Genomic DNA, 15,759 nt, shown 5'->3' on the forward strand with positions numbered 1-15,759 from the left:
AGCAGGGGTCATTATTTTTTTTTTTTCGTTATCGGGAGGGTGCGAGGGGCGTGAGGCAGGCAGGGTGAGGGGTTGGGTTCCCTTGTCCCAGGCTGGAATGACGTTCAAACGAACCAAACGGGCGGCGAGGTAACCAGTTAGCGGCCAGGTGACGCACCCTCACCTGCAGGCCATGCACGCCCAGGTGACGCGTTCCCAACGATCCTCTGTGCTTATCTGGCTGCTCCGGATCCGTAACAATGGCTTCCAACCTCAAGCCTAATGATAAAGTTTTCCTGTAATCACCTGGGTGAGGCGGGCGGCTGAGCTGGGCGGCGAGGAGTAAAAATGAGTAACCGACAACTCCGGTAACGTTCCGAGGAGTATCCAGGGCGAGGCGGCGGGAGGGGAGGCGGCCAGCGGCAGGCAGTTCCTCGTTGGCCAGGCGCGCGGGTGGAGGTGGCAAGTGATAGTGCGAGACGTTCCTTCCCAGTAAATAGGTTCGCCATGTAAAGTGTGAAGCTGTCAACAGTTACGTGTGGATTTATTTACTCGAAATGGGATCGGCCTCACACGTCGCTGACACTGACGAGGGGCGAGTGTAGTGCAGAAGCGGCCGCGGGAGTGCCCAGTGTTACCTGCGTGTAGTGCCGTGCCCTTAGTGCCTCGGTGGGCCGCGGCGCCCTTACCGTCTGCCCCGCGTCTAGTCAGTGTGTCAGGTGAAGATGCAGATCCGAAACTGGATTAGCTTTGCCGGGACGTCGTCCAGCGGGTCGCCGGCCAGGTATAGGACGACCTCCACCCCGGCGCCCTCCACCTCCGAGTACGAGGTGCGCGGCCTGACAGGAGGTGAGTGAGTGTCCATGGGCACGTCGCGGGGCCGTATAGGGGAGGGATTGGGGGTTGGATCTCCTTGCGAGGTGAGGCCGAGTCGGACCAGATCGTGCACTGTTGTTTTTAATTACCTCGAGTTGTGACAGGCCGTGTGTGTGTGTGTGTGTGTGTGTGTGTGTGTGTGTGTGTGTGTGTGTGTTGGACGTTGAGGTGACGTCTTAAGTGTCATGCACGGCTCAGCTCATCGTTCCGTCCTTCGTTGGAGCTACTTTATATTAACGTCAGCAGTGAGGCGTTGCTGTCAGCCGTGCGTTCCCTTGGGAGTGCCGTTGGTGCATGTTGATGATGACGATGGTGTGTGTGTGTGTGTGTGTGTGTGTGTGTGTGTGTGTGGTCTTGGTGTTGGCGGGAGTTTTTTCTTTCCTTCCATTCACTACCTAAATTTAGTCTCATCGCCGCCGCGGCTTAATGTTATCGCCCTTGTTGTGTTGATTACGTTCCTTGTGATCGCCTCGAGTTTAAAGTTTATGGCGCGCTGGATTATGTGTTTAGCGAGGTCTCTGAGTCACGCTGCATGGCTCACCGATAACAGCGTGCCCACCTCCTCTATCTCTTTTTGTTTCCACCTTCCCCCAACTAATAGGCAACAGCATATCGTATAATTTCCTCCCTCACCTTATCTCCGTACTCCTATTCCCTGTTCTACCTGCTCCTCTTAATCTTTTCCTCTTCCTCTTCTCCTCACTGTCCTTACTCACTTATTTTCCTCTTCTGCCTACTCCCCTTTCTCCTTGTCCTCCTCCTTGTCCTCTTCTCATTCACCTCACTCACTCCTCTTCCTCTTCTACCTACTCCCCTTTCTCCTTGTCCTCTTCCTTTTCCTCTTCTCATTCACCTCACTCACTCCTCTTCCTCTTCTACCTACTCCCCTTTCTCCTTGTCCTCTTCCTTGTCCTCTTCTCATTCACCTTACTCACTCCTCTTCCTCTTCTGCCTACTCCCCTTTCTCTTTAACTTCCTTTTCCTCTTCTTACTCACCCCTTTACCTACCCCCCTTTCTCCTTAACACCGCACCCTCATCACCACTCCTTATTAGACCCATTTTCATCATCCTTTTTCGCTAACTCCCTTTCGCCCTCCTTTTTTCATTCCCTATTTTCATACACTTCCTTTTCCCATTCTTCTCACTCTTAAATATAGTAAACCTCGATAACACTGATCATAAGGAAGCTCGTCGTAGTGTTGTCTCTTATTCCTAACCTCCAACGCATCAACTCTTTCAATTATAAACATTTTTTCAAGAACAGTCAACACAAAATAAGTCTTAAGCAAGCCCGTTTAGATGATATGCAAACCTTCAATATATCAACTCTTGCAATACATCATTTTTCTGAACTTTAAATAATACGTAAAAGAATTATCCAAGAATCGGGCGAGTCACATTTTTCTCCAGGCAAAGTTTCATCGGTCTTGTTCGGCGTCGCGTAAGTCTTCCTGTGTGTCTTTCTTGCGCTTCCCGAGACTCCGATAAATCAACTTCCATTCCTCTCACGCGTTGCCCAAAGAATGAAACAATACTTGAACACACGCCCCAAGAGAGAGAGAGAGAGAGAGAGAGAGAGAGAGAGAGAGAGAGAGAGCAGGCACCTCCCTCCACCTCCACCACCATCAGGAGAAAGAGGAAGAAAGAAGACAAAATTAATGAGGTGTGCTTTTTCCTGGGGCTCGTTTCCTCAAGGCTGGCGATGAGGGAGAGAGAGAGAGGAGGACCAAGGAACCACACACACACACACACACACACACACACACACACACACACACACACACACACACACACACACACACACACACACACACACACACACACACACACACACACTCCTATTCCTTCTCTTCTTCCTACTCCTCTTTCTCCTTAACCCCTTCCTTTTCCTCTCCTCATTCATTACTCACTCCTATGCCTCCTCTACCTTCTCCCCTTTCTCCCTTAACCTTCCCCTTTTCATTTTCTTACTCTCCACACTCTCCCCACCTCCACCCACCCACACACACACCTTCGGCCTCCTCCTCCTCCTTCTCCTTTTCCTCCTGTAGCAGCCTCCTCCGCGTCCTCCACAGCCTCCCGGAGTTTTCCTCATTTGTCCGCCATAACTTTGGAGAATAATTTCCTGTTAGTAGCCAGGTAATTACACGCGCGCACCTGCCGTGGGTGAGACTAGCGAGACTGCCGCAAAAATCGCCGCTTATGATCCTGCTGATGGCGCCATTACTGTGGTGTGATTACTGCCATGATTACCGTGTGTGTGTGTGTGTGTGTGTGTGTGTGTGTGTGTGTGTGTGTGTGTGTTGTAACTTCCCAGAATGGTTTAAAAATTATGACTTCTATTTGTCAGTGAGAGATGTGTGTGTTTGTGTATGTGTGCGTGTGTGTGTGTGTGTGTGTGTGTGTGTGTTTGTGTGTGGTCCAGTTATCGAAGAAAAAAAGTAATGGCGTGTGTGAGGTGTGTGTGTATGTTAGCACGGAAAGGTGAAGCAAAAAAAAAAAAAAAAAGGAAGAAAAACAGTTGAAGATGTGGGGCGTTGCAGGGGAGGAAGGGGAAGGGGAAGGACGAGGAACGGTGGGGAGGAAGGGGAAGGAGGAGGAGGAGGGAGAGGGGAATGGTTATGGCCCTGGAGGGAATTGAGTGAGCTCGGATCTCTGCTCTGCCCTCTGACCCCTCCCCACGCCCCTCTCACACACACACACACACACACACACACACACACACACACACACACACACACACACACACGAGAGATACGTTGCCCTGGTCCTATGCTCTTCTAGCTTAAATTTATATTCCTGTCTAAAAAATAAAAATAAAAATCAGTATCATAGGGGTGCTGAGTCACTTGAGGAGAGGCGTGTGTAGGCATGGGCGTGGGCGTGGGTGTAGGCTTGTATATTCACCCCGCAAGGCCTGGGTGTGGGTGTAGGCTTGGGTGTGAGCAAGTGGGTGTAGACGTCAGACAACAACCCTCCTTCGAGTCCCAAAAAGTATCCAAGTACCGTAAGGGCGCCCCGTAGGCTCTCATGGCTCCTCCCGCGCCCCGCCCTCGCCCGTCCCGCCCTCCTGGCCTCTTCCTAGCCACTCCCAGTCAGGTTGTTGGTCCTTATGTGTACGACCACCCGTTAACTCGTGCTGTCTTTCAAGGGTAGGAAGGAAGAGGACCTGGTTAAGAGAGGCAGGCGAAGAGGGATAACGAAGAGGAAGGGAAAGAGAAGGATAGTGAAGCAGAAACAGAAAGAAAAGGACTTGGTATAGTGAGGAAGGCGAAGAGAGGGATAATGATGGAGAAGGAAGGGACTTGATTTAGTGGGGAAAGGCGAAGAGAGGGATAATGATGGAGAAGGAAGGGACTTGATTTAGTGAGGAAAGGCGAAGAGAGGGATGATGATGGGGAAAGACGGGACTTGATTTAGTGAGGAAAGGCGAAGAGAGGGATAATGATGGAGAAGGAAGGGACTTGATTTAGTGGGGAAAGGCGAAGAGAGGGATGATGATGGAGAAGGAAGGGACTTGATTTAGTGGGGAAAGGCGAAGAGAGGGATGATGATGGGGAAAGACGGGACTTGATTTAGTGAGGAAAGGCGAAGAGAGGGATAATGATGGAGAAGGAAGGGACTTGATTTAGTGGGGAAAGGCGAAGAGAGGGATGATGATGGAGAAGGAAGGGACTTGATTTAGTGAGGAAAGGCGAAGAGAGGGATGATGATGGGGAAAGACGGGACTTGATTTAGGAAAGAAGAGAGGGATGATGATGGGGAAAGACGGGACTTGATTTAGTGGGGAAAGGCGAAGAGAGGGATGATGATGGGGAAAGACGGGACTTGATTTAGTGAGGAAAGGCGAAGAGAGGGATAATGATGGAGAAGGAAGGGACTTGATTTAGTGGGGAAAGGCGAAGAGAGGGATGATGATGGAGAAGGAAGGGACTTGATTTAGTGAGGAAAGGCGAAGAGAGGGATGATGATGGAGAAGGAAGGGACTTGATTTAGTGGGGAAAGGCGAAGAGAGGGATGATGATGGGGAAAGACGGGACTTGATTTAGTGAGGAAAGAAGAGAGGGATAATGATGGAGAAGGAAGGACTTGATTTAGTGGGAAAGCGAAGAAGAGGGATGATGATGGAGAAGGAAGGACTTGATTTAGTGGGGAAAAGGAAGAGAGGGATGATGATGGGACTTGATTTAGTGAGGAAGGCGAAGAGAGGGATAATAATGGAGGAAGAAGGGACTTGGGTTAGTGGGGAAAGACGAAGAGAGGGATAATGATGGGGAAAGAAGGGACTTGGGTTAGTGGGGAAAGGCGAAGAGAGGGATAATGATGGAGAAGGAAGGGACTTGATTTAGTGGGGAAAGACGAAGAGAGGGATGACAGTTAAAGAAGGGACTTGGGTTAGTGGGGAAAAGGCGAAGAGAGGAATAATGAAGGAGAAAGAAGAAGAGTTAGTGAAGAGGGCAACGAGAGGGATAAGGAAAACAGGAATGGTACTGGTATAGTGGAATAGTAGTACTGGTATAGTGGAATAGGAGTAGTGGTGTGAAGGATTGTGTATTACTTTGATCTTGCCTTCACAACTCCAATCTTCGTCACTGCCGCCCAGCGTTACCATATTATCGTACCCAAAACATCGCATTTATCAGTTCCAGGGCCCAAAACTCTCCTACCTACACAGATAACGAGATTCCAGTTAAAGTTATCGTTAAAAGCGTTACTTATTGGTGTTTGTTTGCGATAGCTGTGAGTCAGAAACCGGAAAATATAATGTCCTGCGTGACTAAGTACGATAATTCGGTAACGCTGCTGCCGCCCCTTCAGCCAGGCCTCGCTCTCTCACCCTCCTTGCTTGATTCTTTATTCTCTCTCTCCTCTCTCTCTCTCTTCCCCTTTTCACGTGTATGCAGGTAAAAACTTAAGATTTCTCACTTCTCATCCCTCGTTACTCCCTGCTGTTGTTTGTTCTTCCTTTGTGTTCCTTTGTACTCCTTCACGTCCCTCAGTTTCCTCCTCTCCTTCCTCGTTCCTCTTTTCTCCTCACTCCTCATCTCTCTCCTTCGTCCCTCTTCTTCTACTCCCTCACTTCCCTCCTTCATCCTCGTTCCTCTCTTCTCTTCTTCCCTTTCTTCAGTGCCTCGTTCTCTCCTCCTCCCTGGCTCCCTCTCGTCCCTCCTCCCTCCCTCCCTTCCTCACATGCTTCACTTTACCTTCCCTCCTTTACCTCCATCCATCACGCCTCTCGCTCTTCCGTCTCTCCAATCTCCATCATCTGCATCCCTTTCTCACCTCCCTCCCTCCCTCAGTTCGCCTCCTATACACCCCTTCCTCTCTCCCCCCCCTCTCTCCTCCCCACTCCATCTTTATCATCTGTATCGTTTCCGCACTTACCTGGTCTCACTTTCTCTCCCCTCTATGTAGTTTCTCTCACCCTCTTGCCCCGTGCCCCTCCATCCCCAGGTGCGCACTCTCTCCATCCCTCCTCCTCCTCCTCCTCCTCTCCTTGCCCCATTCTCGCGTACGCACTCTCTCTCTTCTCTTATCCTTGCACTAGTCTCTTCTCTTCCTGTTCCTCTTCTTTCTTATTCTCTTTTTTTATCTTCACACTAGTTTATCGTCATCTCCCTTATCTTCAGCATCATCATAATACTCTCTCTTCCCTTATTCTTCGTCTTTATCGTTTTTTATCTATTCTCTCAACTACTCTTTTGCTACTCTCTCTCTCTCTCTCTCTCTCTCTCTCTCTCTCTCTCTCTCTCTCTCTCTCTCTCTCTCTCTCTCTCTCTCTCTCTCTCTCTCTCTCTCTCTCTCTCTCTCTCCTCTCCTTCGTCCTCTGTATAATGTTTACCTATTCTCCTCTCCTACTGTTACATTAGTCTCTCTCGCTGTTTATCTCCTTCTTCGTCTTCTGCTTCATCTATTTCCTTCTTCTCTCACACCAGTTTCTCTCGCTGTCTCTGTCTTTCGTCCTCCCTTGCACCCCTACCGTTGCCCCACGTACGCCCCGCCCCGCCCACCACCGTTGCCGCCCCAGGGAGACGTGACGCGCTATACTGAGAGGCTCGGGGCGGCAGGGCGGCGACATAACCCCCTCAAGACACCGAGATGTTTACGCACGGTCGTGGTGGTTGTGTTCCCTCGCTAGCACTGAGCACTCACGTCTTGCCCGTCCCCGCCCGTCCCCGCCCGTCCCTTCCCTCACGTCTGCTTGGCTATGTAAGATAAACACACACAGACACACATACACACACACACACATACATAAACAGTTCTTGGTCAGGTGGGATGGTCGTCAAGGCAGTGATTGAGTCAAGATGTGTGTGTGTGTGTGTGTGTGTGTGTGTGTGTGTGTGTGTGTGTGTGTGTGTTGGTGTTTAGGATTGCAGCGTCAGGAACCTGTGGCGTTGTGGTGACTAGAAAGGGTTGAGAGATCACGCCTCCTCCTCCTCCTTCTTCTCTCTTCCTCCTCCTCCTCTCCTCCTCCTCCTCCTCTTTGCAGCATTACCCGCGTTGATTATTTTAGTTACTGAAGAGGAAAGGGTCACTCACATTGGAGGCACCAGCACAATTTTTCCTTTGTGTGTGTGTGTGTGTGTGTGTGTGTGTGTGTGTGTTCTTACTTTCATTGTTGCGGCACTTGAACAGAAGAGGGCGCAGGGGAAGAGCATCCTCGCACCCTCGCCTCGTGGTAATGCCCTCGTCGCCTGCCCCCAATAGCTGTAACAAAGGAGGGAAGTGTTGCTGTCCTCTCGAGTGTTCTGTTCGGTGCTCTTGGGCGGATTGTTCAACACTTCCTCGCCCAAGCACACATATTTGACAAGGCTTTCATAGGAGTTGTGGGCCTTTCCAGGGGTAGTTTAATAACCCTGGTGGTAGTTTGACCCTTCTTCTGTACCGTGAACCTAAGGAAACACTCATTAGAACCCGACTGACCCTCTCTTTGACCTTTAGAAATTGTTAATGTGAGAAGCGAAAGTGTCTTATAACACCAACCTCTGTCTGACTTGCCTTTTTCCTGGTGGCGCGCTGCCGGGGGCGGTGCTGGCTAGACGTCCGGCAGTCCTTGTCTGGAGTGGAATCTCATCACTGAAGAATGAACCCAAAATAAAACCTCGATGAAAAGTCTGCATCAGGGAGTTGCGTGTATGGTCAGCGATGGGACAGTTTGTTTGCTTGTACAGCAGCTCACTTAAGTCTTTAATGTGTGGTGCGAAGGGTGGCATAACGAACACAATGAAACTTGCTGCCTGGCCACTACGTCTTGTCTCGGTAAGGTTGGCAAGCCTGTTTAATAATAGGCGAATCAGCGCCGCCACACGACTGCAAACATTCATCGACCTTGCTCTGCCACCTTGCGCAACACGTGGCAGAATGTTCAGCACAGTATTTCATAGATTATTTGGAGAACTATTGTATAATGTTAGTCTGTCTCCTCGATCACGTGACATTACCTAATAATAATAATAATAATAATAATAAGTACTGGAGCATACTCTTCAAAGGGTTAGGTTGTGCCAGGCAAATATAATAATATGCACCAAAGCCAGGTCTTTGAGGATATAATATAACGATGATGCAGCAGCGGGGTCGCATTCTGTCCTTTGCTGGGTCACAGGCCGCTCGCCGTGTGGCTGGCAGTGTTCTTCCTTTATTTGTCGGAGGTTTCAGCTTTATCTGGTTCTTCATCATTTCATTTTCGCATCTTCCTTAATCCTCGAGTCACCATATCGTGCGTGCTAGGTTCCTTATTTTTTCCTGGTCAGTGAACTGGTCTGCCTCGCCGTCCCGTGTCTTGTCCCCCGTGGGTGGTGCTTCTGCAGGATTTTCCACTGACGGGCAAGTTTGGTGTGCCCACGCTCTTCGCTTGGTGGGAACACTCCGTGGCTTGCAGAGACTGTCTGTTTCTGCATCGTGCTGGAGGCCGCGCCAGTCACCAATGAGCGTTCGGGAGGACTTATGATTCACCGAGGGCTCGATTTTTTCCTGCCTTCCTGTCATCAAGGTCACCGTCCCTCCATATCCTCGTCTATTTCTGAGCGCCTCTCGCCTCACGGTTCTATAAAAACTCGTCACTCGATCCTGGCCGGACGTGGAGTCCTCCTAGCGTGGTGGGCGGGGCTGCCGCGAGCTAGCACGTGGACGCCCTCAGGCCAGTCCTCTTCCTGGGCTCGCCACCTGCCGCCCGCCACGCTGAGCTGATCCCCGGAATACATTTTCAACCATTTTACGCTGCTTGGAGCTGACGTGCCCGTCTCTTCCTCCGCAGCTCTGACAACACCTGCACGTGCACGAGAAAGCCCTTGGGCGTGGCTAACTGTGGCCATGACCTCGGCGACCCGGCTAGGACAAAGGTGAAGCCACGCCCTGGGAGGGAAAGGCGTCCGTCTGTACTGATATTGATGCTTTTGTTGTTACCCTCGGATTCTTTTTCTTCGTCCTTTTATTCTTATTTATATGACTGTAATAATAAAAAAAATCACCATTATCGCAGTGTGTAATTGCTAAGTCACCGTCGTCAATAGTCGTGGCCGGAAGGGGCGCCTCAAATTAGGCGGCGGCCTTGCCCGCTGCCCCGCGGCTCCTGTCTTCGCGGCGTGGCCGTCATTTCCTCGCCGCGTCGTGAGGCGGCTTTTTGCTCATGAAAGAAACTGCTCCATCACGACTTAATGAACGTGAATCCCATTTGGTTTAATCCGCCCGAATATAATCAGGCGTCCTGTTATGAGCCAAATGAGTTTTTTTCCTTCATTTCCTCTCGCACCCGACTCCCACGTCACTCAACCCCCGCCCACTCCCCGCCTTCCCTGCCCCCCACCCCCCCTCCACGCCCAGGCAAGCTCTCACCCGCCAACAACCACACGCCCTGCCTCCTTATCTCACCTTCACATTTATCGTCACACCAACACACATTCTTATTTTTTTATTTAATTTTTTAACCATCTGTCCCGTCCTACACACCTCCCCTTCCTCTTCCTTCCCTCATTCTCCGCTATACATCCTTTCCCACTGGTGTGTCAAGCGGTGGATGGAGTTTTTACTTCCCCCTCCCTCCCTCCCTCCCTAACGTTCTTTATGACCGGTGAATATTTTACTTGGATAATAGGGGCCCTGGGGACTGTTTGGGCCGGTTGTGTTGGGGGGAGGGGGGTGAAGGGAGGGTACGAGTTAGCAGTGGGCGGGTGGGTGAGGGACGGATGGGGACCGGTTGACATGGCACTAACCGAGACGCTGTTGCAGGGGGCACAGGGCTCCCCCGTCAGGATTTTATGAGGGGGGTGAGGAGCAGACAGGTGTGGCGGGTCGGGGCACTCGCTCCCACCAGGGTCCCACCGGGCCTGAATTACGCACGTCCTTCTTTGTTCCAGAGCGGCTTAACATTCCTCCCCCGTAACGAATTTGGTGGCGGCCAACTGAGCTGTCTCCCAGGCCCGGCGTGTTGGCCCCGCCGCGGTAGGGTTAGTGCCGGAGCCCTCCCCCCTTCCCTCCCCGCAGTGCTGCAGGGCGTCAGGACAGTGTTCGTGTGGTCCTGTGTTTGCCCACGTCGAGAGGAGTATAATTAACGGCATGGCGTGGGAGTTGAGGGGTGAAGGCGTGTGGCAGGGGCGGCCGGCACAGCCTCGACCCAGGGTCACGTCTGGCCAGCATCAGGGAGGCAAGTGGCGACGGCGGCGGCGGTCTGAGTGACGGCTGGATCATGAGCTGCGGGCTGGATTTGTTTCTTGTTTCTGCGGTGAGCAGCAGCCGCCACTGTGAGGGGGACGGGTGTGGGTGTCCCACTTTAACCCGCCTCACGCCCCGCGGTGTCGTGTTCTTGCCGGTAACAGGATCAGGCTTGCCACAGAGAGCTTCTCGCGGGGGCGGCGTGGCAAGGGTTTTATTGAGACTCAAGGGTTTCGGGCTCATCCCGACGGGCTTTAGGCTTCCGGCTCACCGAGAAAAGTCAAGCCAGCTTGAGGGCGGCTAGAGGGGTCGGAGATAGCACGAAGGGAAGTGTGTAAGTGTTAAAATGGGGAGGGAGGGAGGACGCCTGTGCCTAACCGAGCCTCCCAAGGGGGCCGAGGGGGAAGGTAGGGACTCCTGTGTGCTGAGGCGAGGAGAAGACGCAGTACCTGTACTGGTTGTGAGGAGTAAAAATACACCGGACAGGCGTGTTAGCAGCCACTTCCCTTCCCTCAGTCCCATCCCTCGGCACCTCTCGCCCTGGCAGGGGCCGCCCTCGCCACACCCACAAGGGACGCCTCAGCATTGCACGACTCTGCCCATTAGCAACAACTCGCTGCACCAGGTATCTGCTGCTCCATGAGAACAACGGGTGTGCCCGTGTCCCCTGCTGTGCCCCCGCATGCCCCGCGGGGTGTCACTGCCATCAGTCCATCAGCAGCGGCGAGCTGAGCAGCGGCAGCAACACGTGACATTCACGTCATCGCCAACTTGCTTTGAATGAGACGCCAAGACGGGCTGCCCTCTTGCCAACAGTGCGGCGGTGGGTGATTGGAGGTGTTGGCGGGCGTGAGGACAGCGGCGGGCGGCAGGTGGGGAGTGGAGGGCCTCGCCAGGCGTAGAGGTGGGTGGCCGCCGAACAAAAGACAGGAATCTCCCGCTGCTCACTGTTCCTTTATCCGCTGGAATCGTGTTTGATCAGGAAACCTGGGATTACTGAGGCCCCGCGCCCCTCAGCCCTCGCACTCCACCAACAACACCCTCTCCCCCCGGGGCGCCTGTCCCCGCCACAGACCGTCCTGGGTGAGTGTCCCTCGTGAACCAACACGTGACAAGTGAGTGTGTGTGGTGCCTAGCGACGATGTGGCACTGAAGCCTCGGCCATGATGTGCGTGCCATTCTTAGCCACACACACACACACACACACACACACACACACACAAAGGGAAGGCGGTGTGTGTAATACCTTCAAGAGGGGTGTAGGAGGCGAGGCTCACGGCTCCATGGAAACAGCGGCGTGTTGGCGCCGCTTCCCCCCCCCCCACCCCCCCTCTACCTTGCCCCCAGTTTCCGGTTACTGTGGGTCTCCGGGGGTCCCTGTCCCTGGTGTCCAAATGACTTGCCTCCAAACAATTATCGATTTTGTTTATGGATTCGGAGAAGATAAATTAGGCGTGGCGGGAGAAAGGGAACACTTGAGGGGGCGATGGAGGTCATGGTGTAATGGGTGTGATACCCTTGCTCTCTCTCTCTCTCTCTCTCTCTCTCTCTCTCTCTCTCTCTCTCTCTCTCTCTCTCTCTCTCTCTCTCTCTCTCTCTCTCTCTCTCTCTCTCTCTCTCTCTCTCTCTCTCTCGTTGATGTAGCACAGATGCCCCCACACTATGCAAATTGTGAACGTTGACACAATAATAAACGAAACCCAGAGAAGATTAACGTTACCAACTAAAAGAGGCGTGAGTTTTAAGATCGTTCTCACCACACTTGATATTCCGGGGCAGAACATACTTTCTTGGGCGACTGTACAATCTCCTTACTTCGGTGTTCGTCTCAGATTCACTCCTTTGAGACTCCTCGCCGTTAAGATTGAAGACCCATTAAAGAACCTTGCATCCTCTTTTCTTTGGTGTTCGTCTCAGATTCACACCTTTGGGACTCCTCGCCGCTAAGAGTGAGCTCCCAAGAAAGAACTATGCATCCTTTTACTTCGATGTTCGTCTCAGATTCACACCTTTGGGACTCCTCGCCGCTAAGAGTGAAGACCCATTAAAGAACCTTGCATCCTTTTACTTCGATGTTCGTCTCAGATTCACTCCTACGTATCAAGACACAAGAAAGAACCACAGAATAAGAATAACACATACTTAATCCCCTTTACTGTTAACCAATCAATACCAGAGTAGCACGGCGCTCCCAGGTGACCCCTTGTAGACCCTAATGACCCGGCATTGACCCTCGAGCGCGTGTAAGGGGACGTTGGGTTGCCTGGTGACCGTAAGATCGTTAGAGCGGCTTCGACCCACCGACCCACCGACCGACCATCTGGCTGAGCTGTGCCGACGTGGGGAATGACAGGACGCGGCTTGACGATGACGACGACGAGGAGGAAGAGGAGGAGGAGGAGGAGGAAAAGACGTGGGAACCTTCTTTGCTTTCCTTCCTCACGTCCTTTGCGTTATAGAAGGACGTGGCCACCAGAGAGAGAGAGAGAGAGAGAGAGAGAGAGGGCGTGATGAAGGGTCGCATGGAGGGGGTGACAGACAGACTAAACACATTACTGGCTGTTTTTGGAGCCCATGGAGTTCCTCTCATCACTCTGCCTCCTCCTCCTCCTCCTCCTCCTCCTCCTCCTAGTCCTCCTCTTCCCTCTCCGTGTCATTCCATCCCTTCCCTTCATCCTTCTATCTTACTTGTTATCCCTGTTTTCTCTTCCACTGTCATTCCATTTCTTCCATCCCTTTTCTTTCGTTTCCTTCCCTGATTTTTTTCTTTCTTCCTTTTTTTTTATTCTCCCCCATTCGTTCCCTGTCTTCCCTCTCTGTCGTTCTCTCTTTCACACCCTTCCCTTCGTTCCCTTTCTCTCCTCCAGCCTTGCCAAATTATCGTACTCATCGCATTGCATTTTCGCAGTTTGTGACCGATAACTGTAGCAAAAAACAACAACAACATCGATAAGTAACAGTTTTAACGCTAACTTTATTTTTCTATCGTTAATTGGTAAGGTACGAGAGTTTGGGGCTTAAAAAGGATAAAGACAATGTGGTGAGTACGATAATCTGGCAACGCTGCTCTCCTCCCTATCACTATCGTTCCCTATTCCTCCCTACTGTCGTTCTCTCTTTTATCACCGTTCCTTCGTCCCCTTTTATCGTTCACAATATCGTTCTCTCTCTACGCTCTCTCCTTCCTCCCCTCTTATCTCCATCTTTTTTCGTTCCTTCTCCTTTCCCTTCCACTGCCGTTCCCTGCCCCTTCCTCACTCTCGTTCACTCCTTCTCCCTTTCTATTCTTGTGCCTTCCCCTTCGTCCCCTCTCTCCCCTCCATCCATCGTTCCCTCTCTCCTTCAGTCTCCTTCACGCCCCTCACCCACCTCCTCCTTTTCCTCCTTCCTTCGTCCCCTCTCCCCCCTCCATCCTTCGTTCCTGCTCTCCTTCACGCCCCTTCCTTCAGTCTCCTTCACGCCCCTTACCCACCTCCTCCTTTTCCTCCTTCTTACGTTCCTCCTCTCTCCTTCATGCCCCTTACGCCCCTTCCTTCGTTCTTCTTCATTCTCCTCACTTCCCTCCTTCGTTCCCTCGATTTCCCTCTCTCCTTCACGCCCTTTCCTTCGTTTTCCTTCATGCCTCTCACTTTGCCGCCTTACCCATCTCCTCCTCCCTTTCCCTCGTTCCTTCTCTCTCCCTCTCTCCCCTTCTTCCCTTCTCTCTCCCTCTCTTCCCTTCTTCCCCTCTCTTCTCCACATCTTTCGTCCCCTCTCTCTTTCTCGCCCATTCCTCCGTTTTCCATCTTCACGCCCTTGCCCCGCCCTCTTACCTACCTCCCTTTCCTCCTTCCTTTCTCTCCCTCACGCCCCTCACTTCGCCTTCTTACCCTATCCCTCCCTTTCCTTCTTCCCTCGTTCCCTCCCTCTCCCTTACACCCCTCGCCCTCATTACGGCCTAGGTGTTAAGGGAGCTTCGTCACGCCCTCAACGACCTCGCGACATTCCTGGCTGAGTGCGTGAAATAAATGTTTTTTTCTCCCTCAGTTGTTTTCCTTCTTTTTGTTTGTTTTGTTGTTATTTTTCGTTCTCCAGTTCACATCACGGTCGAGTTTCGTATTTTATGTTGTTAGCTTTTTCTTATTATTATTATTATTATTATTATTATTATTATTATTATTATTATTATTATTAGTGTTTGTTTTTATTTCGTTATTCTTGTACGCATTATTTATATTTTTCTTATTCGTGACGTGTGTGTGTGTGTGTGTGTGTGTGTGTGTGTGTGTGTGTGTGTGTGTGTGTGTGTGTGTGTGTGTGCTTTGAGTTCACCTCCAAATGTATTTCGTTCGTCTGCCGCTCTTCCTGTTTTCTGGTGTGTGTGTGTGTGTGTGTGTGTGTGTGTGTGTTCATTTTCCTCCTTTTGACCTTTTCCCTCTCCGAGTAATACCCCCCCCCCCCTGTCTCTCTCTCTCTCTCTCTCTCTCTCTCTCTCTCTCTCTCTCTCTCTCTCTCTCTCTCTCTCTCTCTCTCTCTCTCTCTCTCTCTCTCTCTCTCTCTCTCTCTCTCTCTCTCTCTCTCTCTCTCTCTCTCTCTCTCTCTCTCTCTCTCTCTCTCTCTCTCTCTCTCTCTCTCTCTCTCTCTCTCTCTCTCTCTCTCTCTCTCTCTCTCTCTCTCTCTCTCTCTCTCTCTCTCTCTCTCTCTCTCTCTCTCTCTCTCTCTCTCTCTCTCTCTCTCTCTCTCTCTCTCTCTCTCTCTCTCTCTCTCTCTCTCTCTCTCTCTCCCTCCCCCTCCCCCTTACTCCCCTTCCGTTTAGTCCCTTCACCCTTAACCTGATATTGCCCTCCCCCCTCCCCCCTTCCTTCTATAACGGCCTCCCCCCCTCTGCACCTATCCCTATCCCCCCTTCTGTAACGCCCCCCTCCCCGCCCCCCCGCCTGCCATATCTCTTCCTTTTTGCCCTTCACCCTTAACATGCCCTACCCTTGCCCTCTATAACGTCCCCCTTCTGCGCCATCCCCTTCCCCTTAGTCCCTTCATCCTCAACCCCCTTCCTCTGTTATGTTCCCCCTTCATCACCCTTCCCTTCGGTCCCATCACCTCTAACGCCCCTTCCTCGTTACTTACCCCTTTAAAACGCCCCCTGTTGCTCCCTTCCTATGTCCCCTTCGTCCATAACCTCCCTTTTCGTTTTCCCCTTTCCCCTTCCTCCAACCCTTTCCTTCCCCTACCCTTTCCCTTAGACCCTTCACCCCAGTCACTAACCCTCT

At 51.8% G+C, this 15,759-nt stretch overlaps 1 protein-coding gene and 1 long non-coding RNA gene across 7 annotated transcripts in view; one reads left to right on the plus strand and one right to left on the minus strand.

The window, feature by feature from the left end:
• LOC127001602 (ras GTPase-activating protein raskol-like) overlaps positions 1-15,759 on the plus strand; it is a 68,817-nt gene that overhangs the window by 20,275 nt on the left and 32,783 nt on the right. The window contains exon 1 of one of the 6 annotated variants that reach the window (XM_050866403.1): positions 404-828. The exons of the other annotated variants lie outside the window; for them this stretch is intronic. Within the exon in view, the coding sequence (XP_050722360.1) occupies positions 705-828 (124 nt within the window). The 5' untranslated portion in view covers positions 404-704. Of the gene's footprint in view, positions 1-403; positions 829-15,759 lie in introns of those variants that run through there. 6 annotated transcript variants of the gene reach the window in all.
• Positions 1,197-4,224, minus strand: LOC127001603 (uncharacterized). Its single transcript, XR_007755355.1, has 2 exons — positions 1,662-4,224; positions 1,197-1,588 (listed from the first exon to the last, which is right to left on the minus strand). It is a non-coding gene; the product is annotated as an uncharacterized LOC127001603 (long non-coding RNA).

This window comes from Eriocheir sinensis, chromosome 21 (genome assembly GCF_024679095.1).
Source record: "Eriocheir sinensis breed Jianghai 21 chromosome 21, ASM2467909v1, whole genome shotgun sequence".
In the NCBI taxonomy this organism is placed as follows: Eukaryota; Metazoa; Arthropoda; class Malacostraca; order Decapoda; family Varunidae; genus Eriocheir; species Eriocheir sinensis.